General features: G+C 44.3%; 1 protein-coding gene across 1 annotated transcript in view; it reads right to left on the bottom strand.

The window, feature by feature from the left end:
* Nucleotides 1-26,982, bottom strand: part of SMARCC1 (SWI/SNF related, matrix associated, actin dependent regulator of chromatin subfamily c member 1) — a gene marked incomplete at its 5' end in the record, with an annotated part of 134,336 nt that overhangs the window by 69,592 nt on the left and 37,762 nt on the right. Inside the window, 7 exons of the mRNA XM_019536695.1 lie at nt 1,814-1,885; nt 11,580-11,701; nt 17,463-17,500; nt 18,179-18,238; nt 20,670-20,794; nt 22,270-22,388; nt 23,592-23,717. Of these exons, the coding sequence (XP_019392240.1) occupies nt 1,814-1,885; nt 11,580-11,701; nt 17,463-17,500; nt 18,179-18,238; nt 20,670-20,794; nt 22,270-22,388; nt 23,592-23,717 (662 nt within the window). The remainder of the gene's footprint in view (nt 1-1,813; nt 1,886-11,579; nt 11,702-17,462; nt 17,501-18,178; nt 18,239-20,669; nt 20,795-22,269; nt 22,389-23,591; nt 23,718-26,982) is intronic.

The following is a 26,982-nucleotide window of genomic DNA, read 5'->3' as shown; positions in this document are numbered from 1 at the left end:
TGCTCGAAGCTAGTTGGAGTTCAGTTGCAGCCTTGGCTTTCCTGGTTTGCTCCCTGCAGGACCGGACCAGTGCAGAATAATCCTCCTTGGAGACACATTCCCCATGTGCCACTTGAATCTTCTTCCCTTGCTCAATTTGCTGCTCCACTTTCTGCTCCCTGCTCTGGTGCCAGGCACCACACACAGGCTGTCCACACCACTTGTGCACACATGCTGCCAGATGGCCACCCTTCATCTATGCCAACACACCTGCCACACGCAATAAAGGCAAATACTGAAAGGTAAATGCTGTTCTTGATCTAAACTGCTAACAACAACCTGCTCATCTTTAGAACAACATTTATTTTGAGTCTCCATTGTATGTTCAAGGTAAGGTAGTTCTGTGTGACTAGTTGATAGCTCATATGATCAAAGTAATTCATTTTACTCTGAACAGGAATATTCTCTTAAACAGATGACAAGGAAAGAGGTACTCCCTGCTAAAGGATATTCTAGGACTTGATCAGGAGATTCTTGAAAGACTAATGATCTACTATCATAAGATGTCTTGTTATATCTTGAACTGAGTGTAAACGTTAAGCTGATGTACACAGCAGCTTGATACATTTCAAGAGGGTACTATAGCAAAAAGTGTTGGCCCGTCTTTCTGAAACCTCATTTATTTCTGGCTTTAGCATAAGCTGAACACGACTATAAGAGGTCTTAATCTTTTCCTCCCCCTGCTTCTCCCTTCTACCTCCTCTCTCAAGGACCATAGTTACCATTGTCAAGACCTTCCTTCTGTTCTGTTTGTACATCTATTAAAATGAGATTTGGATCCAGCACTTGTACAAACCTTACTGTAAAATCAACACAGTTAGATCTGAGTCCTTATTATGTTTAAACCAAAGTGGTTAATACCTGTAAGAAAAGACCTATTAGCTAGTCATGTTCATGTGTCACAAGGCATGTTTTAACTCAAGAAAACACCTTTAGAAACCCTTATACTTTGTATAAAATGTATACTGAACCAGATCTGCAATAAAATCAGTTGCATTTTTCCTGACACCTACTGCTTCCTATCGCTAGTTAAGTACAGCTTTTCCAGCACCTATAGTATCATCAAGGTACTTATACAAACAGACATGCTTCATGTAGAACCTGGACAATAGTCAGGACAGGAATACCTCTTAACGCCCTACTGGGCGTTGAGCAAAATGGCAGATGCTGCTGGTAGTCGGACTCCAGCTCCTGCCTGTGTGGCTGGGGCCAGTTTCCATGGAGACCCTGGCAGCAGCTGCACTGTGATAGTGCAGGGGCGGGGTTTCTGTGGAGACCAGCCCCAGCAGTGCTGGCAGGGTGGGGAGCTGCTCTGGGGCTGGGTTGGGATCTTGCAGCAGTATCAGCATGGTCCGGAGCTGGGGCCGAGCTACAACCCACTGCCTGCACACCCCTGCCCAGAGCATGCAGGCTGCACATCACAGTTCTGCCCTGGCTCTGTCACCACTGCAAGATCCTAACCTGGCCCTGGAGCAGCTCCCTGCCCTCTCCACAGAAACCCTGGCCCCATGCTATCACAGTGCAGCTTTTGCTGGGGTCTCCATGGAAACTGGCTCCAGCCACATGGGCAGAGGCTACTGGGAAATGGAGTACACTGCCAGCCAGATCTGGCCCATGGGCCAGACTCTGCCTGCCCCTGCCCTAATGCATCAGCAAACAGTATCTCTTTCAACCCTGCAATTGTGTCAAGACAAACAGACAATGGCGCCTCTCGAATTAAAGGTTTTAGCTTTCCTAGGAAGCAGGTGCACACCTCAACATACATTATACTTACATTTCTGGAGTCTTGGATTTGTTTTTCCCATTGAAGAACTCTGGAAGAGCACGGCGCTCGATTACATGAATGCTGGAAGAAATGTGAAGAGGAACAAAGTTATTGATAAGCACATACAAAATTCAACTGTGCAACACCTGAATTAACCTTCCCCTGCCCACAAAATGTGCACATGCAGTGCTACCACTTAAGTTAGTGTAGCTGTTTAAACCCATAACCAGGGTAGTCTTGAGGTGCTACAAAGATTTGGTCACTTGACATGAGCAAGAAAATACCTGCTCGATGCTCCTTTAACTGGATTTTCAGCAAAGGAAGAAAGAGGGTATTTAACCTCTGAACACTAAAGTAAAAGTAAGAGCATTTACTTGAGCAGTTAGTGTGAACATTGAGCAGAAGTCCAATGGCCACAAGAGAAATGAGTTTTTACAGTTCACATGCAAAGATTTATTAATCATTGCTTCAACAACTTCGCAACTCTTCAATGGATCAATAAGACCTACTAGGTGCTTGACACTTTGAGAGTCAAGTAGATGCTTAAAATTTACATTCCTTACTCAAACATCTCTGCCTCAATCGATTTAAACAAATGAATGAAAAACCTTTGGCCTTTTGAGGGAATATTAAGATCTCATTTCTTTCAAATGTTTTCTTCTGCTGCTGTGTGACAGGAACACGAGCTAAAGATAAAGAAGTAACCGACTACAATGGAAACAGCAAATTTGACTATTAATAAAATGCTCTCAAACACACATAGCAAACTAGCTTAAAAAAATCCAGATTTCAGTCACAGCTATCTCGTATTTACTTGTAACAAGTATGGGAGAAAAAATCCAATTGAAAGCCTGATTTTTAAAATCATTTGTTTTTTGGGGGGTTTTTAAGTGAAGAATGAAGACTGCAATATTCTCCATCTATGCAGCTACAAGTGAAAAAAACAGTAGTAACTAAAGACATTTCTGAGATTTATTTGAAGGAGAAGGGGAACAAAACAGCTGAAAGAGTCTCTACCTTTCCTATTTATTTTATTTGACGAGATACAAAGAAATTTGATCACAAAAGTAGTATTATTTTAGGGCAGTTTCATCTACAAAGTTCTCACAAGAAAAAGCAGGACAAGTCTTTTGTACAGCCCTTATGTCATAAGATAGAATGTGAAAAATGATCATCTGCTAGGGTCTGAAATGCAAAGCGAAACAAGAAAAATCTTCTTACATAAAAGAAAAAAGTCAGCCACAATTTCTATGGAGCTCTACTCAACTCATTTTCCTTTGCTTCAATATACAACTCCATTTCTGGGGTATGTGCAATAAGCAGCAAAGAACATACAGCATTTTAGACAGACACCTTTACCAACAATTGATCTATAAAATAGCATTTCAGTTTCAGACAATAATGAAAAATAAAAAAAAGTCACCCCCATTTTGCAAAACATTAGTTTGGAATAATGTGAGGGTCCCTCCATAAACTGAAAAGCTTAAAGAAAGGCAAATCTTTTCTGGAGTTCAAAAACTAGGGACAGTTATGAGGGTCCTCTGACTATAGGAAGAAAAATATCTAGGTTTTCTTTGTTGCAACAAAACTATCCCTTTTAAAGAAAGAGAATTCATCTCACCTGTCTGAAGTCAAAATTCGTACAATTTATATTAAAGCAGGATCACAGGAAAGTAGGGCTGGGAGGGAGCTTCAGAGATCTAGTTCAACCCCCTATTTGAGGCTGGAATCATCCCCTATATCCAAGCTATCCCATGCTAGTCCTTATCTAATCTATTCTTAAAACTACAAAAAAATCAAGCCTGTTGCGCAACTACAAGGCGTACTGCTCAAAACACTGGAGCACCCGAACCTGCCACATGTAAAGCCAAAGGACACGAGAGATCAGTGTCCAGCTGTTGCAAGACCTTTTAAAATGCACTTGAGTGATCCAAGGAAGAGGGCCGCACCCCAATGCAAGAGAAAGGCAACCTTCCCCCCAGTCCATAATACCAATCTGAGCATGGGGTAAAATTCCTTCCTGATCCCAAATGTGGCAATCAGTCTGACCCTGAGTGGAGGGGGAAACCTCCAGGTGTTAGTCCAGGCACAACCCAGTCACAGTTCCCAGCCTGCACTGCAGCCAACATGATGCATCTGAGAAAGAAAGAAAAACCCAGACACCGGCAGCAAGAGGAAAGGAAAAAAAAATCCTTCCCAGCCTCACATGGCAAAAAGCAAAGCCCAGAAGACTGGGAAAAACCAAGCAACATTCGCCCTGCCCTACAACCTGGGGACAGAAAGCTTAACTCCCCACACTGGACCCTCTGAGTAGGCAGCCAGTCCTCCTTCTGCATCCTTTACATAAACCTATCCCAGCTCCTTTAATCTTCTTTCATAGCCATGCCAGTTGGGGAGCACCAGTTCATCCTCCTGCTGCTGAGCAGCGTTCTGCGTTTGGTGACAGACCTTTTCACATTATGTCCCAGCAAGCCGACTGCTGCTCTTTACAGAGCACACTCCAGGCACAGCAGCGTCCACATCATCCACCACCAATTCTTGCTTGCCTGACTCTTCCTTGGACAGCACCAGTGAAGGAGATTCCCTGGACATCTAGTCCACTGCTGTGCTGGTTTAATAGTGAAGTTTTTCCTGAGATCCAATCTAAACCTACTTGTTGGCAACTTCAAGCCACAGGTCCATTTCCAGCAAGACAAAAAAGGTGTTTTCCCCTCTTCTTTATGGAACCTTCAAGTATTTGAAGACTGCTATCAAATTGCCTCTTAACCATCTTTTCCACAAGCTGAACATGCCCATTTCCTTCAACCGACCCTCATATGAGCTGCCTTCCACACTGCTGATCATCTGTCACCTGCCTCTTGACTCTCTCTGCCTTCTCCAGGTCCCTTTTAAAAGGTGAAGCTCAAAACTGCACACCATACTCTTGATGAGGCCCAACCAGGGCTAAATAAAGAGGCACTATTACCACCCATGTCTTGTACCCAATGCTTCAATTGATACAACCCAGGGCTCGGTCCTTGGGCCTGCACTGTTCAATCTCTTTATCAGCAATTTGGACAACGGGGTGAAAAGCAACCTGTTTAAAATTTGCTGATGATACCAAATTTGAGATCAGCACACTAGTAGGGAGGGAAAAACTGCAGCAAGACCTGGATAGGTTGCAGGGGTAGGCTAGCAAAAACAGGATGCGCTTCAATACTGACAAGTGCAGGGTGCTGCACGTGGGCAGTAGTAACCAGCAGCACACTTATAAGATGGGAAACTCCCTTCTTGAGTGCGCAGAGACAGAAAGGGATCTTGGGAGTCATTACTGACTCCAAGATGAACATGGGCCAACCATGCGAGGTCACGGTTGGCAGGGCTAACCGCACCTTGTCTTGCATCCACAGGTGCATCTCAAGTAGGGCCAAGGAGGTGATTCTCCCCCTCTGTGCAACACTGGTCAGGCTGCAGCTGGAGGACTGAGTCCAGTTCTGGGCGCCACGCTTCAGGAGGGATGTGGACAACATTGAAAGGGTCCAGAGGAGGCCACCCGTATGATCCGGGGGCTACAGGGCAGACCCTACAATGAGAGACTGCGGGACCTGAACCTGTTCAGCCTTCACAAGAGAAGGCTGAGGGGGGACCTGGTGACTGTCTGTAAACTCACTAGCAGGGACCAGAAGGGTGTGGGGGAGACACTGTTTCCCCTACCGCCTCCTGGCATAACAAGGAATAACGGCCACAAGTTGCTGGAGAGGAGGTTTAGATTAGACATCCACAAGAACGACTTCACTGTCAGGGCAGCTAGGAGCTGGAACCAACTTCCAAGGGAAGTGGTGCTGGCTCTTACCCCTGGGGGGCTTTAAGAAGAGGCTTGATGCCTACCTGGCTGGGATCATTTGAGCCCAGTTTTTTCTCCTGCTCAGGCAGGAGGTCAGACTTGAAGATCTATAAGATTCCTTCAACCCTACTTCTATGATTCTATGAACCCAAAACTGCATTCTTCCTTTCTGCGCAGCTGTGTCACACTGCAGACTCGTATCGAGTCTGAAGTCCCAAGACTCCTACAGCCTTTGCACAGCACTGCCATGCAGCCAGTTGTCACCCACCTAATTTGTGTTTTTAATTATTCTTCCCAAGGTGCTGCATCTTGCATTTGTCGGTATTAAACTTTATCCTGTTTGGCTCTATATTATATAGCTCAGCTTTCCAATTTGTCGAGGTCCTTCTGAATTGCCCTTCTGTCCTCCAGTGTGTCTGCAATCCTTCCCAGTTTCCTATCGCCTGCAAGTCTGCCCACGTAACTCTCCATTCCAGGACAGCACAGTATCCGGACAGAAGCCTGTGGGACTCCACTCAAAACCTCCAGCCATGGATACATTTCTAGTTACCCTTGCCTTGCGGCTACTGAGCCAGTTGTCTGTCCACCTTGTAATACTTTCATCTAGCCCAAGTTTCCAATTTGTTGATAAGAAGGTCATGTGGGACTTTGACAGAGGCATACAACAGTCCAATTCAGGATAGGGTTTGTTTTTTTATCACTGGGGTGCTGTACAAAGAAGGCTGCTCTTGCTATGAAGATCTTATACCCTATTTTGAAACAAGATATACAGCAAACAACAAGCGAAAGGGAATCTGAAAGAACAAATAGCACTGTCCACCTTATGCATCAAACATGCACAAATGTGATAAAAATCAAATCCTACTTTGAAGTGAACATCAAGAACAAAGAGTAAAAACCGCTGAAATAAATTATCAGCAAAATTTTAGCCCCTGAAAAGGTCATTTCTAGAATACAATGCACTCCAGAACTGCATCTGGTCAAGACTCGAGGTTCAGAGCACAGAATTCTTTGCAATACACCTATTAGGTCAGGTTTCAGTGTCAAAAAGCACAATTCACTTAGGTAAAGTTGTATCAATCACTTCATTCCCAACTTTCAATAAACCAAGGCAGTGCCTCAGTAGTACACCAGCAGTGGCACTACTGAGTATTTATTTAGCATGCTGTTTCAGCCATTTTAAGATGTCATCACCAGTGTGAAGAGGCTGAAGACCACCAGGTAGCATTGTAAATGGGCATGATTCAACAATGTGGGACATAGTTTAACTTGTCCAAACAGGTATTTGTTGTCATTGCGAAGGCCCCATTGGTAGAAGTCAGCGGCACAGTGTCCAGTTCGAAAACACGTACCTCTCCATTCCAGGACAGTTACGTTGAGAAGTGCCTTACAATCCTGTGGCCAGTTAAATCCTGGTCGACTGACTGTAGGGTCAGAGATGATGTGCCGACTGATTGACTGCGTTGACCATTCTTCATGTCATTGAGTTGGTAAGAAAGAGTCAAAGGATTTTGAAAGGGTGGGCCATACTGGGCATCTTGAGGGGAGCAAATCTATTAGTTGGTGGAATATGTCCCAGTGCACTGGCAGCGTAGGATTATCATGGAGTGATACTACTGAGTGAAATCTGGCCAAGGGATAGTTTCACATGTGTGGCAGCCAATATAACTAAGAGACTGCATTCTTCCTTGTGCCCCATGTCGATCCCCAAGGTTGACCAAGGGCAACTTCATGGAAGGACCATTAATGCACCAAGTGCATGAGGTGAAAATGCACAGAGATCGGTCTCAGCCATCACTCCTCAGCTCTGGAGGCCACCAGAGACCCGGCTTGGACATCTTTCAGAAGTGCTGCAAGCCCTTCTTATTTGGGCAGTCATTCTGCAAACAAAGCTGGGCTGGGGTATTGGTGAGAAGGCTTTTTTTATGCTAATACTCCAGTTCCCTTTTAAGTTGTTTGGTTCTCTTCTTCATTCTCTTGTTTTAAGTTATTCTGTCCCCTTACTGTAAGCTGCCCAGAGCCTCGGCTGGAAAGAGCAGCATACAAAAACCCAAATCAAACGAACATTGGCTTGTTACCTTACAGATACCAGACCTCCCTTGCCATGGATGTGCTAAAGCTCGTTTGTTAAATGCCGTGGTAGACTCAAGTGATCTAGTGAGCTATGGGCATGCATCTTTGGAAATGGCATATAGCTTCTAAAAACCATAGTTTCATAGTTGGTCGGGTCGGAAGGGACCTGAGCAGATCATCAAGTCCGACCCCCTGCCATGGCAGGAAAGAGTACTGGGGTCACACGACCCCGGCGAGGTGTACATCCAGCCTCCTCTTAAAGCCCCCCAGGGTAGGAGCCAGCACCACTTTGCCTGGAAGTTGGTTCCAGATCCTAGCCGCCCTGACCGTGAAGTAGTGCCTCTTGATATCTAGTCTGAATCTCCCCTCTGCCAGCTTGTGACCGTTATTTCTAGTCACTCCTGGTTGGGCTTGGGGGAACAGGGACTCCCCCAATGCTTGCTGGTCCCCTTGGACTAGTTTGTATCATGCCACTAGATCCCCTCTCAGCCTTCTCTTGTGGAGGCTCCTCTCCTTGTAGGGCCTGCCCTGCTGCCCCCTGATCATGCCAGTGGCCTCCTCTGGACCCTCTCCACGTTGTCCACATCCTTCCTGAAGTGCGGCACCCAGAACTGGACACAGTACTCCAGCTGCGGCCTGACCAGTGTATCACCTCCTTGGACCTGCTCGAGATGCATCTGTGGATGCACGACAAGGTGCGCTTGGCCTTCCTGACCGTGTACCCACACTGCCGGGCCATGTTCATCTTGGCATCAATGACGACTCCAAGATCCTTTTCTGCCTCTGCACTGATGAGAAGGGAGTTCCCCAGCCTGTAGGTATGATGCTGGTTCTTCCTCCCCAGGTGCAGCACCCTGCACTTGTTGGTGTTGAATCCCATCCTGTTCTCATCCGCCTACCCCTGTAACCTGTCTAGGTCTGATTGCAGCCTATTTCTTCCTTCTAACGTGCCCACTTCCCCTCACATCTTAGTGTCGTCTGCGATTTTGAACAAGGTGCTTTTTAACCCCTCGTCCAAATCGCTGATGACGATGATGAACAGTGTGGGCCCAACTGCACAAAAAAAAAAAACAAAACCACAGATTGGACAAACTGATTTAGTGCCCTACAAAACACCATTAGGATTATTACTCTTGCTACTATAAACAGACTGATCTGGAATCCTCTTACCAGGGAGCAACCTGCCTGAATTAGCAGGGTTTGCTGAGGAGCCTCAGTCTACCGGGCCTCTGTTCCCAAAGGAGGCCTCTGGGTGGTACTGTTATACAAAATGTCTCACGGGTTCTTAATACAGTAAAAGCCCTGTCATCCAGCATTTTACTAACTGGCCAGAAATCCCTGTGCCTCAGGTAATCAGCATTCTTAGATTATCAGCACCCCCCACCATTCCTCACTCATGCCAGAAAACAGGGCTTTTACGTATGCAGCTATTTCTCCTCAATCCCCCTCTGAAATCGGACAGTACTAATTTATCCTCATTTTACAAACAGGAAACTGAGACACACAAAAAATTAAGAATATGTTTGCACAAACAAACAAAAAACAACAACAACCTTGAGGTAATCCTCTACCAGCCTAAGTCGTGGGAGTTGCCCATTCCTCGTCTACACTGTCCCCCGTAACCAACATTCATGAAACCATCCAATACTGCACTTCTTATTTCTCGAGCACATCCTATGGAAAGAGTAGATTAGGGGGCAATGGCAGTGGAGATTCATAATTGGAAGCTCAGCAAAGCTTCAAGGCTCATGGTGAATGCTGCCAGGGGTGAAGTACAGGAATGTATAGCCTGGACAAATGGGTAGACACGGGCTTGAGGACAACCTGCTCACTGCAGACCTACTCAAAGGAACCTGCTTGGTCACACAGTTTGACAGAGTGGGTTCAATGCCCCAACGATGAAATCATCCATCCATCCATCCTTCAAAAAACCTAAAATATGACCTATAAGGAAAACAAAGCTACCTGCTAAATAAGGTCACTTTTTCCATAATCTGAACAAGTATTAGACATTACAGCTGTGCAAAGCTTTGGTTTCCGATTCGATTAGCAAGAGATTTGGCCCGATTCGTTGGCCAAATCTTTGAATCCGAATTGAATCAGGAGATCCTTTAATCTCTCCGAATCGAATCTGAACTCTCCAAATTGATACGGACAGATTTGGAAAAATTTGGACAGAAACAGCTTTAAATATTTCTTCTACATACCTCTAGGTAGCAGGCAGCTCATGAATGCTGCGATGCTGGGGAGCATGGAGTGTCCCACAGGAGAGTGGAGGGTGCTCCCTAGTGCACTTGGCAGTGGACCTGGAAGCGGACCAGAAGCACTTCCAGTCCACTTCTGGGTTCACCGGGGAGCACATGGGGGACCCCTCCGCAACCTTTCTGGCTTGGTGACTGGTACCTCCTGGGTCGGGGGGGCACCCAGGGTCCCCCCATGGCTGATTGCCAAGTTGGGGAAATAGAGGGGGGACCCCTGCAGACCCAGAAGCAGACCAGAAGTGCTTCTGGTCCACTTCCAGGTCTGCTGCTGAGCATGTGTGGGCCCCCCTCCCACTCCTGTTGGGACACTATATCCACCCCAGCATCTCAGTGATCACAAGCCATGCTGGTACCTCAAGGTATGTAGAAAAAATGTTTAAAGCTGTGTCTATGTCCAAATACTGATTCTCTGAATCAGCATTGAATCTTCAGATACAGATCTGGCCAATCGAATCAGGGACAGTGATCCAAATCAACAAATCAAATCACTGTCCCTAATTGAGTCTGAATCCATATCTGAATTGAACACGGCCTGCTTCGCACACCCCTATTAGACATCTGGAAACAAAATGTCAAGAGTGGGTAATGAAAATAGAGAGTCAAGCTGCTTGTGCCTACAACTACAGGCACAATATGAGCATCTTACCCCGAGGCAGTGAACAGGGGCAAGCAATGACCTTTTTAGGCAAATGTCTCTGGGTTTCAAAAAGGATGCTTTTTGGGAAAGTGATTATGTTAAAGACTGGGTCTTCAGAGAACAGTGACAATCTACTGCAGATCAAGCCACTCGTTTCCTTTCTTCTAGTGATAACATATAAGCACTTCCTAAACACACAAGTGTCCCAGTTTGGTTCTCAGAGTTATTCAGTGATAATAAACTAATAATAAACTTGATAGCCTATGAAGGTCCCTTCCAGCCCTACTTTTCCACGATTCTACACTCAGAGCCAGTATTAGGAATTCATGATGGTAAACCATCTAAACTTCCAAAATATAAAAGCAGCCAAGACAGAGGTGAAGGCAGGGGGAAGTGAGGTGAGGTTGGGGCAAGAGGAAGAACTGTGAAAAAAACAGTTTGTGACAATGAATCCAAGGTTACAGTTGCAGAAACAAATTTGCCAAAGGGTAAAAGGGACCTGGGCTTTACCCTGAATCAGCTGCTCTGCAGTAACTGCTTGGATGCACATGGCAGTTAATTTACTGTCACTTGGCTCTGTGGATGAGCTTCCCCTTACTGCAGGGCAGGGAACCTGCACATGACTGCTGAAGAGCAGGTGACAAGCAGTAAAGCCCCTCTTCCATTGTCCTGTGGGATGCTGTTTGTATGTCCATATCCTAAGCCAGAATTCCTGAGACCTGGCATGTGGAAGAGACCATTGTGCAAGCTGGTTCCTCGCAATCCTAAACTACAACCACTGTTGAAAGCCTCCTTCAACACAAAGAGCATCTAATTGTATTAAGAAGTGCTTTGAAATTATGTCCAATATGGCTAGACCCAAGCAGAAATCAAATTAGTTTGCAATGTGAGCAGAACTGCAATCCAGATCCTATAAGAGAAGGCAAACAAACGAGCACTGTATTTCTGGATCCCCTCCCAGCCCTTAAGTTCCCATCTTACCAATTGTAGTCAAACCAGGATGCATAGCTTGGAATAATGATGTGATTTGTCTGCTCGGTGACATTGTCTTCACCTGGATCAATCGATCGGCTCTGATCACCTTTATTAGGATCTTCATCTTCCTGCATCACAGGAAAGAGAAACAGTAAAAATATATCAATTAAAAGTGGGAAGCAAGCAAGTAAAGTGATACTGAACTACCACATGGTTATGTTAGTCTAAAACAATGGTTTTGCCATTATCAGAAGAATAACTTAACTGATTGTTTCCTTGATCAACTGGAAAAGCCTTAATGAACAAGTTGATCTAAATTCACAGCAGCACTTTCCATACTGTTCATGGTCCCTTAGTTTTCACAGGATCAGTTCTCCCTGGACCTGACGATGTAGGAAGCATAATCTAACATCACTAGAAAGTAGGCTTTGCAGCTGATATTTACGGTACTATCCTGACATGTGTAGTGAACACACAGGTTGGTTGGGGGAAAATGTTCACAGAAAAAGAAGAACGAGAGACTGAGGCTACAGAGTAAACCTGCTGTGCTGTCAGTGGTACCTGAAGGCAGGTAGCAGGGTCAGCATGCATCAGGGCACTAGTGCCTGGCAGTGAGTTTACTTTCCAGTTCTGGCTGAACTGCTCATGCATTCAACTAAACACTGATGGAGACGCAACGTGTCTGAACAGCAACAAGTGAGCAAGCCACAATCGCACTGTTGCGTTCCCTGCCAACAAGCCTTTTACCTTAACAAGGAGGTAAGATAGGCTGCGGCTGTCCCATGCCCTCCTTAAACTTCAAAATGGTCAGACAACCCTCCAACAGCCCAGGAAGCTCTGCCAAGTCCCCATAATTCCACTACCTTAACCAACACAGTGGGACTCTGAAAAAGCAGGTTATTTGTGGAAAGAGCTGCTAAGGGCACTTTAATACATCCAAAAAGAGAGAACTTCTCTCAAGCACAGGCAGATGGGTCCAGGATGGCTGGAATTAAAAGAGAATGGCAGTAGGAGGTAGTAGGCTGCCCTGAGACCAGGAAACGAGACTGTTTTGCAAGTGAGCATCCTACACCCTGATGAGGACATCCATCTCCAGACAGGCCATCTAGCCAGCATCCAGAATGTCAAGTGAACAAAGTCAGGTTCCAGTGCAATGTGTGACACTGGTCTGGGGACATGTCAGAGAAAGATGCACTAGCGTGGTCAGTTGAGAGGCTCATCAGCTCAGAGTACCAAAACTACTGCACCCAAGCTGGAGCTACCATGATATGGCTCAAATCCTGTCTGAACTCTCTGAGGAGTCTGGAGATGGTGGGCAGAAGAGAGAAGGGGCAGAACAGCCCCAGGAAGAGAAATGCATCCAAAGAACATGAATTAGCACCTACCCAGAAGCAAAATAATTCACTCTTATTTTAGCACACACTGGGCGCATCTACACGTTCATTAATGTGCCATAATTACAGTGCATTAAGTTTAGTATACCGGTAATAACAAGTACTAACTTAATGCACCATAATCCATGCTACTGCGCATTAGTGCAGGTGAACTGGTTTTTTGTGTGATGCTTAGTCTACTGTGCCTTAGCACACTTTTTGCATGATGGGCTAATGTGAAGTACAATTAGTCTAATGAGCATTTAGCATCTCGTGTAGATGCACCCACCAATCCTGTCAAAAATTCAGAGTGCTCTTCTACATATTCCCGCTCTGGCTCCCACTGTGATACCTAGGCTGGACACTAGGGGTGAGAAAAAGAGAACTTTTCTATACCCAGGATGAGAACTGGAGACCTTGTTTGATGCAGATACAGTTGTAACGAGGGTACTAAGTCAGCACAGTTCACAGGAGAGGCAAGACTGGAAGTAATGGTGCTTGGAAGAATATTACATGTACTTCAAGAGAGGCCCAGATATTGACCTACAAATAGCTTAGCCAGTACCCTGAACAGCTTCTGTCCCACAGCGTCTCACGCTAAGGGACAAGTTGACAGTAGAGGAAATGAAGGGTCCCAGTGCCGAGAACAGCTCTAAATGGTACAATGCCAGGGACAGTGCAGGCATCATAAGATGCACGAATGGCCTGTGCCTGCCTCCTCTTCCATGCTGGGTCATCAGAAAGATGCCTGAAGCAGACCTGGAGGACTGCTCAGAGAGGGTACAAGCTTAGAGATACAGATGACAATCTGTGCTTGAACTCCCAGCAGCATTGATTTCTCCCTCATGCTGATGGTGTTAAAGTGCAAGGGGGGCTGAGAAGGGAAACCACTAGCAAGGCAGCAGAGCTGAAGTTTGCTGATGCCAAGGCAGGGTAAGGCTGATTTTTTTCCAGGTTTCACTTGATGATAAGGAGAGGCAAAAGCCAATGGCTGCACAAGACTTTTCCAGTTAAAATAAAACCTACAATCTTCAGCCGCATTTCCATCTTTAAAGAGTTGTCTTGGAAAATACTACACTCTATGATGTGGTCTTCTTGCAGACGATAAGGCATCAACAACCCATGTAAAGGCAAACCAAAATGATCAGGGGCTTGGAGCTGTTTCCAGACCAGGACAGACTAAAAAAAGCTAACACTCTTTGGCTTGGGTGTAGACTACGTGAATAGGGAACTGTTGAATAGGGGATAGATCACTCTAGAGATACCTAGCTCAATGCTCTCTTTCTGTCTATAGCATCCATTTCTGCCACTGTCAGAGACAGAATACTGGGCTAGAAGGACTGCTGGTCTGACCCAGCATGGCACTTCTCATGTTCTTATGCAAACAAGTATACTTGAGTGACTGGTCACAAAAAAACCCAAACAAACCACCAATCAACAAGGGCTCCAAGGGTCTGAATCTACTGTGAAAGCAGATGTCCCAGACTCTAGGGAAGAATGTTACAGAAAAGTCCAATTCTTCAGAATATATATTTTTTAATTCTAGCTAGGAATTAGGAGCACTGAACAATGGGGCCCTTCATGTCTGACCTAAACCAAGACATACAATTGGCATTTGTGCAACACTGGTACTTCATGCTTTCTCGCCCAGCCCTTTGCTGCACTACAACCCATGGGTCCTGTGGGCTGCCCTACTCTATCCTCAAGGAGTGGGGCAGGAAGCAGATGCTGGATGGGGGGGGAAAAGCCTGGTGGGCAGCAGCAAGAGAGAAATGGCACTTGGACAAAAGTCCCTCCTGGGACACACGCAACCCACAGACCACCAGTTGGACAGCCCTGATAAAGTGTGGTCCTCTCCTCTCTCAGACTTCCTGGATGAGGGTTTTGGAAGTGGAAACAGTCATCCATAAACCTCCAGGTCTGGACAGAGGGGAAAGAACATGAGCTGCTTCAGGGTTTCATCTTTATTTGGATTTGCAAGTCACTGGATCAAGGTGGAACAATTTGTTCATCAGTTGTGTCAGGGAGCACTTAAGTCTGGCAAGGAAACACAGATGCATTTCCTCTGGCTACAAAAAGCTGTCATAGTAGTATACTCTCAACTGCTGACTCTATGCCATGTGCTGGCGTAAAAGAATCAAGGATACCAGAAGACATATCGTGCTGAGGGACTGTTGGGGAAAATACTGGCAGTAATATGCTTAAGAAAAATTGATGGTTATTGGTTGAAAAAAAGGTGACTGCTGGAGGAAACCTCTCCTGTTGTAAAAATAGAATAGGATTAAAGAATATTGTATTTAGGAACCCATATTGCGACGTGGAAGGTAGGAATGGCAGTTATTCAACATTTTTAAAGCTTTAATTGATTGATTTTTTCCCTATATAATCCAAGTAAAGAAAGACTGATCACATATGGAGAATGGGTGTTAAACAGATATGTGCCTGAACCAGCTACAAGCAGAAAAAACACTGTCGTCCAGCCGGATTTCACAGGCAAATTAATTCATGGATTAAGACAGAATAGAAACTAAGCCTAACTCTTAGCACCCATGCAACCCTATCTGGGAGAGGCAGTCCTGCCCTTCCTCATCCAGTTCTGACTACTCAATGCTTCCCTGCCTTCATCTCCTAACAGCTCATGGTGTCTGTACTCCAGGCTGCATAATGCATTAACATGTGTTAAAGTGATCAAACACTGGCCTTTAAAAACCAAAACTATTCCTTCTTCCTCCAACACAGAGAAGTACATTTGCCCAGGAAAAAAAAAACTGCTCTGGCAATAGCTTAGTATAAAAAAAAAAAAAAGTATAAGTGTTGCACAAAACACACTGTTCCTGATCTCCAGGATGTTGCTCACTTAAAGGGTAGACACCCACACTCGCAGAACATGAGGGCACTGCTGCTTTTCTGGCATGCATTTTACCTTGTGTACATACATGGTGTCTGTTCATCAGAAGTCTGCTCCAGCTTGGATTATGAGTTTAGTACTGGCATTTAGTTTGGAACTAAATCCGGCTGTTTCAGTTCATGTCTTTCTGCCTAGGTGTTTAATTATCTGATCATTACAGGGATAATCAAGTTCCTAGCAAAGGTGATTACTGAAGAGAGGAGCAAGCTGCAACTGTACTGAGATTTTCTTTTCTCTCCCCATTTCAAATGGGACAACAGGTTTCAGTGCTTCCAACAACTGAGTACACACCTGATCTGATGTAAATAAAATATGCACCTGAAATTCAGTAAAGCTGAAATCACATAAGGACAGAGGTCACAGGTCATATTTCCCAGAGTTAGGTGTGCAACTGCAAACATCCCTTAGCAGCATGCAGAGATCTACATGGAATCTGTGTCTAACAAGCACCCCTTCAAGCACACACATGAAACTTGGAGAATCTGGCCCTGTGCTTGTTTTCAAAGTCAGTGACCAGTCAGTGCTCCTTCAGAGAAGGGATATTTACTGCCAAGATGTAAGTCACCATGTTTCTGAATAGGAGTCCTACAGGACACAGGGCATGCCTGCCCTGCTTTTTAAGCCTGACCCTCATGGTTGCCTTCAGTTACCCAGAGCCACATGAGTTATTCCAAGCCACTGCTTCCTATCTGTATTACCTTGTGGCAGCTATGTGCAATGCACAGGAGAGAAGCAGGTTGCAGACTGATTCCTGAAAGGGCACTGCTCAAGAGGGGCTTGTCTCTCTCTCTGTGCTTGGCTCTAATTACAGGAAGGCTGACACAAGAAATTGTAGTATTGCAGCTGACAGACAGACAGCTTCCTACCTGGGGCGCCCATGTGAATTGTGGACAAATTGTGAGGAAGGCTAGGTTAGGAAGGCACGGCCTCTGCTCTGATACCTATGAAAATGTCTAGAGGTGGGCTAATGTGTATTAAGACAGGCAGGTCTGGGCCAGAAGGTGGCCCTAAGTAGGAACGCAGAGAAGCTGCGTCTAAACAACAAAAGGAACAGCCCAGGTTCTGTGCTCCCTCCTGAAACTCTGCTGAGGCTGTCTGCCTCCTCAGATCCCATTTGCTGACCACACATTTTATAAACACATAGTAACCTTTCTATACCAATTCAATTTTCTTTTCCTAGATAAGGAATTATTTCATGTTGACAGAAGAAAGTCCCTCACCAGGAATGGTTTTATTCTTATGCCGGAAACAAATGAGAGCAAATTAAAAGGGGTGGGGACTTACTGCTTTGTCAGCTACTTCAAGGTTAACTGTCCTATGCCTACTCTTACGCTGTGGAAAGTGAAAGGTGCACTGTGGTGGCTTAGCTCTTTCACAGAGGGGACAGTATTGCAGTTCAGCTTTTGCTTACTAAGGGGGACAGTGAGGGAGGGGAGGTGTGCATGTGGGCAATCACTTTGGAACAGTGAGTGCACAGCAAGTCTGTGTCTCTAATCAATTTGCTGAAATTATGCTTTCATCCATTCCCTTCAGAACAATTGCTATTTGAATTCTTGAAGGTCAGATGAAGGTTATTCCCTACCCAATTTCTGACAGAACAGTTGTTACCTTTCCTCCTGCAGCCACTGTCTCTTCATCTTGTTCATCTGCAAGGTAAGAGGCACAGCATGAATCACACTGCCAGGAAATGCATCTGGATTACTACGCTTCTCTGATACAATTAATTAACTGGGCAGGATTGTGTTTATTTGGGGCACAGGAGGTGAGAAGGGAGAAAGGAGCATGGACTGTACATCAAAAACTAATCTCGTCGTTATGGACATAATGAGTCACACAAAAGAAAGAAGGGGATAGGAACAAAAATACAGGGCAAGGATAATTACAGTCTCTCAATGCTTGGGGATTCATAATTAATTACTGGTTAGCCTACTGCCCTGGATGCACCCTTTCATAATAGGCTGTAGGCAGCTTGTTCAGGTCTCTAAAATCTAGTGCCTAGCCAGCCATGTTCCACAATGATTTTCTCTGGTTCCCAGTAGAGAGAAAGAAAGGGTTTGCCTGAGAAAGGCTGACACACTTAAGAGCACACAGGATGTCTGCAAGAAAACAGCCTCAAGGGAGGCAAAAGAATTTTTTTTTTTCCTGTTGCTGATTTGAGTGATAGGAGTTAAATATGAAGCTGAGACTCAACAGATGGAAACAAAACAGGCAGAGTAAAAAAATGTAGTGCTACAATGATCTTAACTGTAAGCATCTTTTCTGGCACCTTGTAAATACTGGTCTATTACAGAAGTAATGTAAAATAAGTTCTTTTTTTTTTTTACCTAGGTCTGCTACTGTTCCTCCTTTCACCGGGGTGTTTTCACTGTCTTTCTTTGGGTTCACTATAAAAGGTAAACCAGACTGAGAATCCAGTGTGCCCCCAAGTCAAGATACATTATAAGCCCACCAGTCTCTCCCATAATCCTAGAATATCCCCTGGAGTTACCACACTGATACACTGGGTTCCCCAAGTTGTCACTAAAGCATATAGCTGACAAACAGGGGTAGTGTTTTCAAACTGAAGCCAAGAAAACTATTCCATGGCCCAGTATGTTCCATGCCTCATACTGCAAAAACAAGCGAGTTACTACACTTCAGATTTAAACCATTAAAATACATCCATTTTAAACAGCCACAGGAAACATAACTGCAAACAGACCAATGGTTTCTCTAGTCCAGTATCATACCAATAACAGTAATGTACAGTTGTCTACTCAGAGAAAAAAAACAAGGAAGTGCCTGTAATTCTTTCTTGTCCTTCAGTGTTCACTATTCTTCTGTCTTAAATCACCCATGCCAGCAGTTCTCAACCTTTTGTACCTTATGTCCCACCAACCATTTTGTCAAAAAACTTTGGTCCCACCACTATAAAAACAAAACTCCACTTTTTCCAAGAAGTTTATTTTTATGTTCAGCTGGAAATTTTGAAGGACATTAAAGTCCCACCTACACGACCTTTGCATCCCACTGGTTGAGAAACAGTGACCTATGCTACATAATAGACTACAACCCATTTTTACAATCAACCATATTCACTGCTAGTCTACACTTACATTTATAACAAGAGAGATTCAGATTTGACTAGAATTTATTAAGAAAAATATTACAATAACAACTTATGGTGGTTGAGGAAAGGAGAACGGTGGCAGGAATTGAAGGAAAAGCCCAGAATTGTGCAAAAGAAAAGCCTCCTCTCTGACTGTAGCTTTAGCTTGCTCTGAGATCCAGTTCTGGAAGTAGAACCAGCAGAATGCAGAATAAACTAGAGCGTGTGTGAAGGAGAAGCAGCTTCCTCTGCTTTACACAGTTCCCAAAAAGAGTTGTCCCCAGAGCTTCTCAATGCTGGACAGCATAAACAAACTGACATCCCTTAGCATGGCAGTTAGATTCATGACGCTGGATCCTGCACATCTATCAAACCAGAATGACAGTTTGCTTTGCTGGCCATATGCTCACAGTTCGTGAGAGGTCAGATCTGCACAGTTTCAAAGGACAAAAGATCTATTAGTCTAGAGGAAGACTCGGCTTCGAAGAACTGCCACAGATTTCATTCTTATACGTGCTCGGGTTAGGCTTTGTTTTGAGCGGGGAGAATTACACAACTACCTACTCCCCGCAAAATCACCAAGTACTGAATTCTTATCTGCAACTTGCCATAAAATGTCCCAGATGCTTTGCTCCCAAGGATAGTTATCAGAGCGTAGACTTCATAGACATTAGGGCTGGAAAGGACCTTGAAAGATCATCGAGTCCAGCCCCCTGCCCAAGGGGCAGGAAGTCAGCTGGGGTCATAGGATCCCAGCAAGATAAGCATCCAAATTTCTCTTGACAGTGTTCAACATAGGTGCATGAACCACCTCTGGTGGGAGACTATTCCAGACCTTGGGGGCTCGGACAGTGAAGAAATTCTTCACTGTCCAGCCTGGAACGTGTACTGAGCTTATTTTGTTCTTCACCAAGTGTTTACTGTATTAAGAAGCACTGGTCTCAAGTGTTACACCAAAAGATTAGGAAACTGAACACACTGGGTTTATCTCTAGCTCATTAACTGAGGCCATGTACAAGCATTACATTCCTATCAGGAGAATCATGCTTGTTGCTTCTCTCTGTAGAAGCAACAAGCATTCATTCAATCCCCCCTGGAGGAGACCTGCCCCACCCAGAAGGAAGATCCTGCAGGTGTCAGCATACTCCCCTCCTGATCTGGTCTGGGAGGAGCGGGGAGCAGCAAGGCAGTGTTCCCCACCTCTTCCCCAGACCAGGGACTGCCCAATTTGGGGAAGACAGGGGCTTGGCCCTGTTGCTGGACTAGTCTGGGAGGGGACTGGAACAGCAGAGCAAAGCCCCTACACACCCCCCAGACCAGGATCCCCAGTCTGAGGATTGAGGGCTGCATTTGCGAGGCTGCTACCACCAAGAGAAGGAAGGAGCAAAAGAGAAACTGATCCTTGCTCCCTCTGAAAAATCTATACCATATATAATTTTCCTTAGTTATAATGGGACATGCAAGGTCTTAGATATTCAATCTACCATGCTCTCATCTTCACTGGAGTTTCCATAAAACTTATTTCAGAGAAAGAAGGAGTTAAAGGTCAGTTTCATCACTTCCACCTTTCAAAACCCTGTTGAAACAGTAGCAGATGTGCACATAGCCCACAAGAGTGGGCTACTGCAGAAGTAGCTTCTCAAACAGTGAAAACACTGTATACAGTGTTCAGTAAATGTCTGACTATTCAAAAACCCAGTGTCACTAGTAGCATGCAAACACTATACCATTTTTGGGAAGTACCACTTCTTCTATGTTGGGTACAGGTGTTGGGTCTTCCATGTCCTTGGTAAGATCTTCTTGCTCATCCTCTTCTTTCTGACCTCTCCTTTTCCCATACAGACCTGCTTGTCTAAAACAGAATGAACACAAATAAATAGCTGGAAGGGGTACCTACCATGCATTTCAATCCCACCAGCTCTCAGGTTAACAGGGTTGGGTCAGGATGGTATGTTCAAGGTAACAGATGTGGTAGGGGTGGTCTTGATGATTTGTAGAAAGCAATATAAATTTGAAGAGAAGTAACAGTCTCGTGCTATACTATGGCGCAATTCCTGCATCCTGGTCAAACTGCAACTCAAACTGTTGCACACTATACAATTTAAATATCTCCTGCATAGTCAAAGAGGTAGTTTTCATCAAGTCCTTTCTTGAGCAGGGCTTCTTTTTACTACTGAAACAGCACCTACATTTCAACCTGGAGATGACTACATTTTAGATACGAAGTGTTAAAACACCAATGTTGATGTCCTTAATATTGGTGAGATTAGACAAGTTAGTAGCCCATTTTTCCCTGCTATTCTCAATTCCAATTAAGGCCCCAAGTTTTGCAGCATATGTTATTGCTCAATTGTGCAATTAGTAACCTGCTGAGCCAAATCCAAAAAATAGTTTATAAAAATGTCTAGAGGCAACCAACAAAGGATTTTTTAAAAATCGGTCTTAGGATATCAATCTAGTTTCTCCATAAGAACATGCTGGGGGCTTCCAAGCTTTGAACTGATCCATTTTTGTACAAAATGTTCATTTGTCATTGAAATGAAAACAGGTCTACCAAAAAGCCACAACCAAAGTTTAAACACAAATATCAACTAAAAATCACTTCTTTTCTTTACTGCTCAAACCCTTGGTTCTTATTTCCTTAAATCACCAGTGCCATGAGACTTTTGCTTAAAAAAGGCCCACCTGTCTAATAAAATTTAGGAAGCCCTCACAAATCTGAAACATGAATCATATAATAGCAAAGCTTCTCCTTGGAGGAAAAGTGATTTTCAGGACTTATTTATAGCTCAAGGCAGAACAGAGGGCAAGTCATTTACAGGTCAGCAAGTGCTAGCCTGTGTTAAAAATCTGCATTAAAATGTAAATGGATTTAAGCCTCCAATTAGTTACAAACTCCTCAAACTATTAAATAGTTTTAAATCCCATTTCAATTGGTTCAGCTCAAATACATTTACAAATGAAATGCAAAACAATGTAAGCCAGGTTCAGATCTTCATAGGTTTGTAGGATTGTAACCAAATCAATGAGGAACAGTGGTCCTTATTAGAAAAAGTTGCACAAATCGTAAGTTTGACTGCTAATGATACCAGCATTGCAATGATGGAGCTCATTAGGCTCAGTAATGATTGCACTGGGCTTGCCTTTATTCACCAAGGAGAAAGCCAAGCCTGCAAATGAGGGTATTCAATGTGCAGCATTAAAAATTCATGTAAACCTATTGCAAAAAGAGAGTTATGTTAACACAGCAGCTGAAAGTTGGGGAGAAGAAGAGGAAGGTGCTTGCTGAGCAAAGTTAGTCCCCAGCTGTGGACCCCAGACACTTACCCTTTTTTTCCAGTCTTTTTTCTTGATTCCACTGGAGTGGGAGGAGGGGAAGGCGAATGTTTTCTTTTCCTGGTGCTTGCTGCTGCTTTTCTGTCTCTCCTCTCAGGACTACGCACTGGCTGGTAGAGAAGCCAAGTTGTCAGTCAGTACCAATTACTGCAGTACTGAAATTGAGCAGCCTGTCACCCTCTCCTCATATGTCCTCCAAAGAGCTAAAAGCATTTCACTTTTAAACAGCATTACACCAACCATTAGGTTATGCTTCAGAGTACCTGCAGTTCTCAGCATGAGAAGTGCCTGACCGTTCCTATTCTCCTGTAACTGCTGGCATGGTTATGTGACAGACAAATGGACCTTTGCGAGGTTTGAATGCCAACTTTCGACTCATCTGATGCACTATGCCCATTCACAAGGTTAGATTTAACCTAAGCATCTGACACAGTAGGCTGTTGCTATGAAAGCTCATGCCTCTCTAAATCAGTTAATCTCCAAGTCCCATCTTCTGCCAGATTTAACCCGGAAATCTTAATTCTGAAAATAGCATTTTCATGGTCTTCCTCGCAACACTGGACAGAGGTAACATTTACAACAGTTTAATCATGATCACACCAAGTTTGAAGGAATAGCATGATCACACCAGGTTTGAAGGAATAGCAGACAGAAGAAACTTAAACTGGTGTGACTTGTACCAGTTTAGGCCTGATTTTTTTTTTTTTGTGGGGGAGGAGTGGGGGGAGGGGAAGGGAATTGTTTTCCATTGGATCGGGTGAAGTTACCACAGTTAAAAGGTTTGCAGCATCTACTTGCATCCAACCCAGGGTAGCTGTTTATTTAAAGGTAAATGGGCTTTTCCTTGCTCTCCTCTCCCATTGCTTAGTGAATGAGGCACAGACTTGCCCTAAGGTAACTGCACATCTGTCCAGTCCTGATGCCAGCATGATTTCAGCCCAGGTTATGTGTAGGTCTGCCCACATCCAGAGGGACAAATGAAGGTTAGTAAGCTCAGCACACGCAGGCACAGAGAAATTTCAATATTAAGTACCTGGACTGATTCTGAATCAGTTTAACCCCAATTTAAACTGTGTATGGAAGCAAAGAAAGTCTCTACCCAATATCTTCTGAATAGAAGAGACCTGCAATGACAAAGGAAGCCACCAAACCTATCCAAGATCTAGAAGTGTGTCAAGTGTACATGAGATCTGGTCGCTGGTTCCTGAAAGACTAGAAGCTAAATTTTTGAGAATTCTCATTTGTACAGCAGCAAGGAACATAATTAACACCGCTAAATCAACAAGTTACCCGCCAGCAAGGACACCCCATACCTCTTCATTCTTCATAGAGATTCGCTGCCGAAAACTCACTGGCTTCCTATTCTCATCCACTTCATAATCCTCTTCATTCATCCACTCATTAAATACATCCGTGTCCAAAATCCATTTCGTATGAACCTAAAAGGTAAATCCAACAGATCTCAATCCAGAAGAAGAATCCTACTCATGCTAGTATTTCTGCACCAGCTGTGAACTTGAACAGACCTCTATGACTAATTTCAGAAAGAAGAAAGGGAGTAAATGCAATGCAATGAGAAAACAGAGTACATGCAATGCAGTTACTGAAGCCTGATGCTGCAGTGGTTTTCAAACTGTGGTCCACGGACCCTTGGGGGTCCACAGACTATGTCCAAGGGGTTTGCAAAAGATGACTATGATCAATCAAAAGTATGTGAATACCTACACTTACAATTCAAAGGGTTTGCACCTCCATTTTAAATTTTCAAAGGGATCCGCAAATGAAAAAAGACTGAAAATCACAGTTCTAAACTGTGTGCATCAGTATGTCCCATGGTCTTGTTGTTGGAACTGTACTGCCATATGAATGAGTCACTCTGGAACCCAGATGACAGTCATCACACCTTACTGGGATACTCTGGTTACAAATCAAAATTTGAAAATAAAGAGACTAGGGCTAACGGTTCAAATTTCTTAGGAGAAAAAGCTAGAAAGGGAAAAGATGGACCAACCTTTGCAATGTTAGCATTTTGGGCAGACAACTGCAGTTATGTAGATTCACTTATTGCCTAATTCTGAACTATGGCAGCAGCCAGCCCTCTGACATGCACGTGAAAGTCTGGGGAGTTAAACAACAAAAACAAAACATCTCCAGCTGAGATGTTTTTGAGTGCCCATTTTTGTCAACTAAGGCTTTTTAAGCAAAACAAATGGCTTTAATTAGCAAACAAAATCCCCGATACACTATCCTTGCTTTCATCTTACTTCAAAGAAGTACTACTTTCACCCTGGTCTAGGCTTCCAGAAGTGTGAAAGATGACCAAGAGATCCTCTGCCACAAGCAGGAAGGAAGGCAGCAGAATAAACTCATACAAATTTTTAAACTAAGTATGGAAGATCCTCTAGAAATCCTTGAACAAATACTGATTCATAAGAGAGACATCTCTAAATAGGCTTTTAATAGTCAAGATGGGCTCTTGAACTTAGCTTTTTATATTGAAAAAATGTGAAGTGTTCAAAAGTTATTATAAAATTAATTCCTCCTCCAATCTATCAAAGAAAAAATTAAAAAGCTCTCTTCAACCTGATCTGCCTACTTATGGTCCTCAGCCAATGGATAACAAAAACAGAAAGCATTTCATTTTACTACTCATAAATTGATGAGTTGTTCAATAACTGAACAAAGCAACCTTTATTATGTTTGTTAGAATCATTTCCTCATATTATTCTCTTTCAGTGAAATAAATCAGAAAACACTGTTCCACAATCAGACCTCCAGCCACATAAAAGACCTAAACAAGGCTGCCATTGTTGTTTCAGACCCTTACAAATTCAACTGACCAAGCAGTGTTGACTTGATTTTCATAGCTAACAGCATCAGTTATGGTCAGAGTTCCAGTTTAAGTGAGACTACTAAACAAAAAGATACTGACGCATGGAGCAATTCGTAAACGGTAATTGCTTTTCGTACACATGTTCAAGGGTAGTACAGCCTCAATATTATATTCGCAGAGCTGCCACAATTTCCTAAGGCTTTTGGCAGCCTGGTCCCTCCAAGAAACAGAAGCTCTGCATTGCGTGCTCAGTGGAGCTTGCAGAAATTGGCATCTACATCAGAACAGAGTCAATTCCTTCCTCCCCCCCTACCAATCCAACACCTTCACACGCTACAGTGAGCACAGGAAATTGGGAGAGGGAAGAAACAAGGGCAGCCCTCACTTGATTTTGCCGACTTAAGCCCAAAATGACAAACAGGTTATTTCAATCAAAGTCAGGCTATGCCTCCACCTACACTTAATGCCCTTGGAACTACAGAAACTGGTGTTTGTGACTCTAGAGGCATCACATTCTTCCCCTCTCAGTACTAAATAAATGCCCCAAGAGGCTGCTAAAGAAGTTACGCTGCTGGATTTTCAGACATTTTATACCGGGGGTGCTCAAATCTGTCCAGTGGAGCTGTGGCATCCAGCTCACAGGAATGCCCCTGGGCTAAGAAATAAGGGTGTGTGGGTGGGTGTGTGTGGGGGGGGGGAAGTTCTGCAGTCAGATCCAGCTGGACCGGACTACTGCTGTACAAGCAGTTCAGGCCCAGGCCCACCCTTGCACAGCTAGATACGGTTGCTCTTCCCACCCCTACCCCTCCGCCAGCACATCCGGATCCGGGCCAAGCTACTTCCTGCAACTAGACTGGGTGCCTACCACACTATCCCTGCATACCAGATTGAACCCACCAGCTGGATTTGTCCCATGGACAAACCTGGCATTGCTAATGTGGCCCACCAGGCAAAAAAAGGTTGGGCACTACTGTCCTATACCACAAGCTGAAACAAGACAGGAACAGGTTAATGGCTGCCTGCCATTAGCACAGCACTGAGCAGGGGCTGACAGAAGATGCATGCCTTATATCCAGGGCAAAGAAGAACAAGAAGAAAGGCCTGTGGTCTGCTCTGGTCACAGGAGCAGTGTTTTTTTGTCTTACTGTGTGTTTAACCAAGTTACGCATGGAGGCAAGGGCCTGAAAAAGAGCCTGGCATAGATATAGATAGATGGTGGGACAGCCAATCAGCTTATACACAGACAAGGTATTCATCAGTAAGAGCAGCAAAGAAACCCAGGAACTTTTGGCAGGAGTGCTATTAGTGGACATTTACATGACAGTAGGGCCTAGAGACGAATCGCACCAGGGCCCAATTGAAAGTGCATTAGCCCTACTGTTCTAAGAAGACCACACTGTGATACAGCCCGTCTCAATTCCTCCTGAAATTTCATCACATTATTGCACTTTTCATGTCTGCCCCAAAGCTCAACATAATATAGCTTTGCCCAAATAACCAGCTGCCAAGCTGTAGCTCAGAGGAGGCTGAAGTTCACTTGTGAGAAATGAAATTCCTGTAGCATCAGGGACTTGAAAGGAAGCCTAAACAAATGCAGGAGCTGTATTTTGGATAAGGGTTGCATTGTGTGCTCCTGTAAAAATCACCACATAATATATTTCACACTGCTGCTTACTTTCAGCCCCAAAGTTTTCAGATGTGCAAACTATGATCCTAGAACTACTGCTTTTGACTTTTGCCATATTTTTACTCATAGCCGCAGGGAGCATTCCCCTCAGTCTTTCCCACTTCCAATACCACCTGATGATGTCACTTACTATGAAGTCTGAAATGTCTTTTCCCCTCCACATCCTACAAAAAACACAAAACAA

Source organism: Crocodylus porosus, unplaced genomic scaffold (genome assembly GCF_001723895.1).
Source record: "Crocodylus porosus isolate Cpor-Errol unplaced genomic scaffold, CroPor_comp1, whole genome shotgun sequence".
NCBI classification, from domain to species: Eukaryota; Metazoa; Chordata; order Crocodylia; family Crocodylidae; genus Crocodylus; species Crocodylus porosus.
The sequence above is the reverse complement of the archived record's forward strand: the minus strand, read 5'-3'. Positions and strand labels throughout refer to the sequence as shown.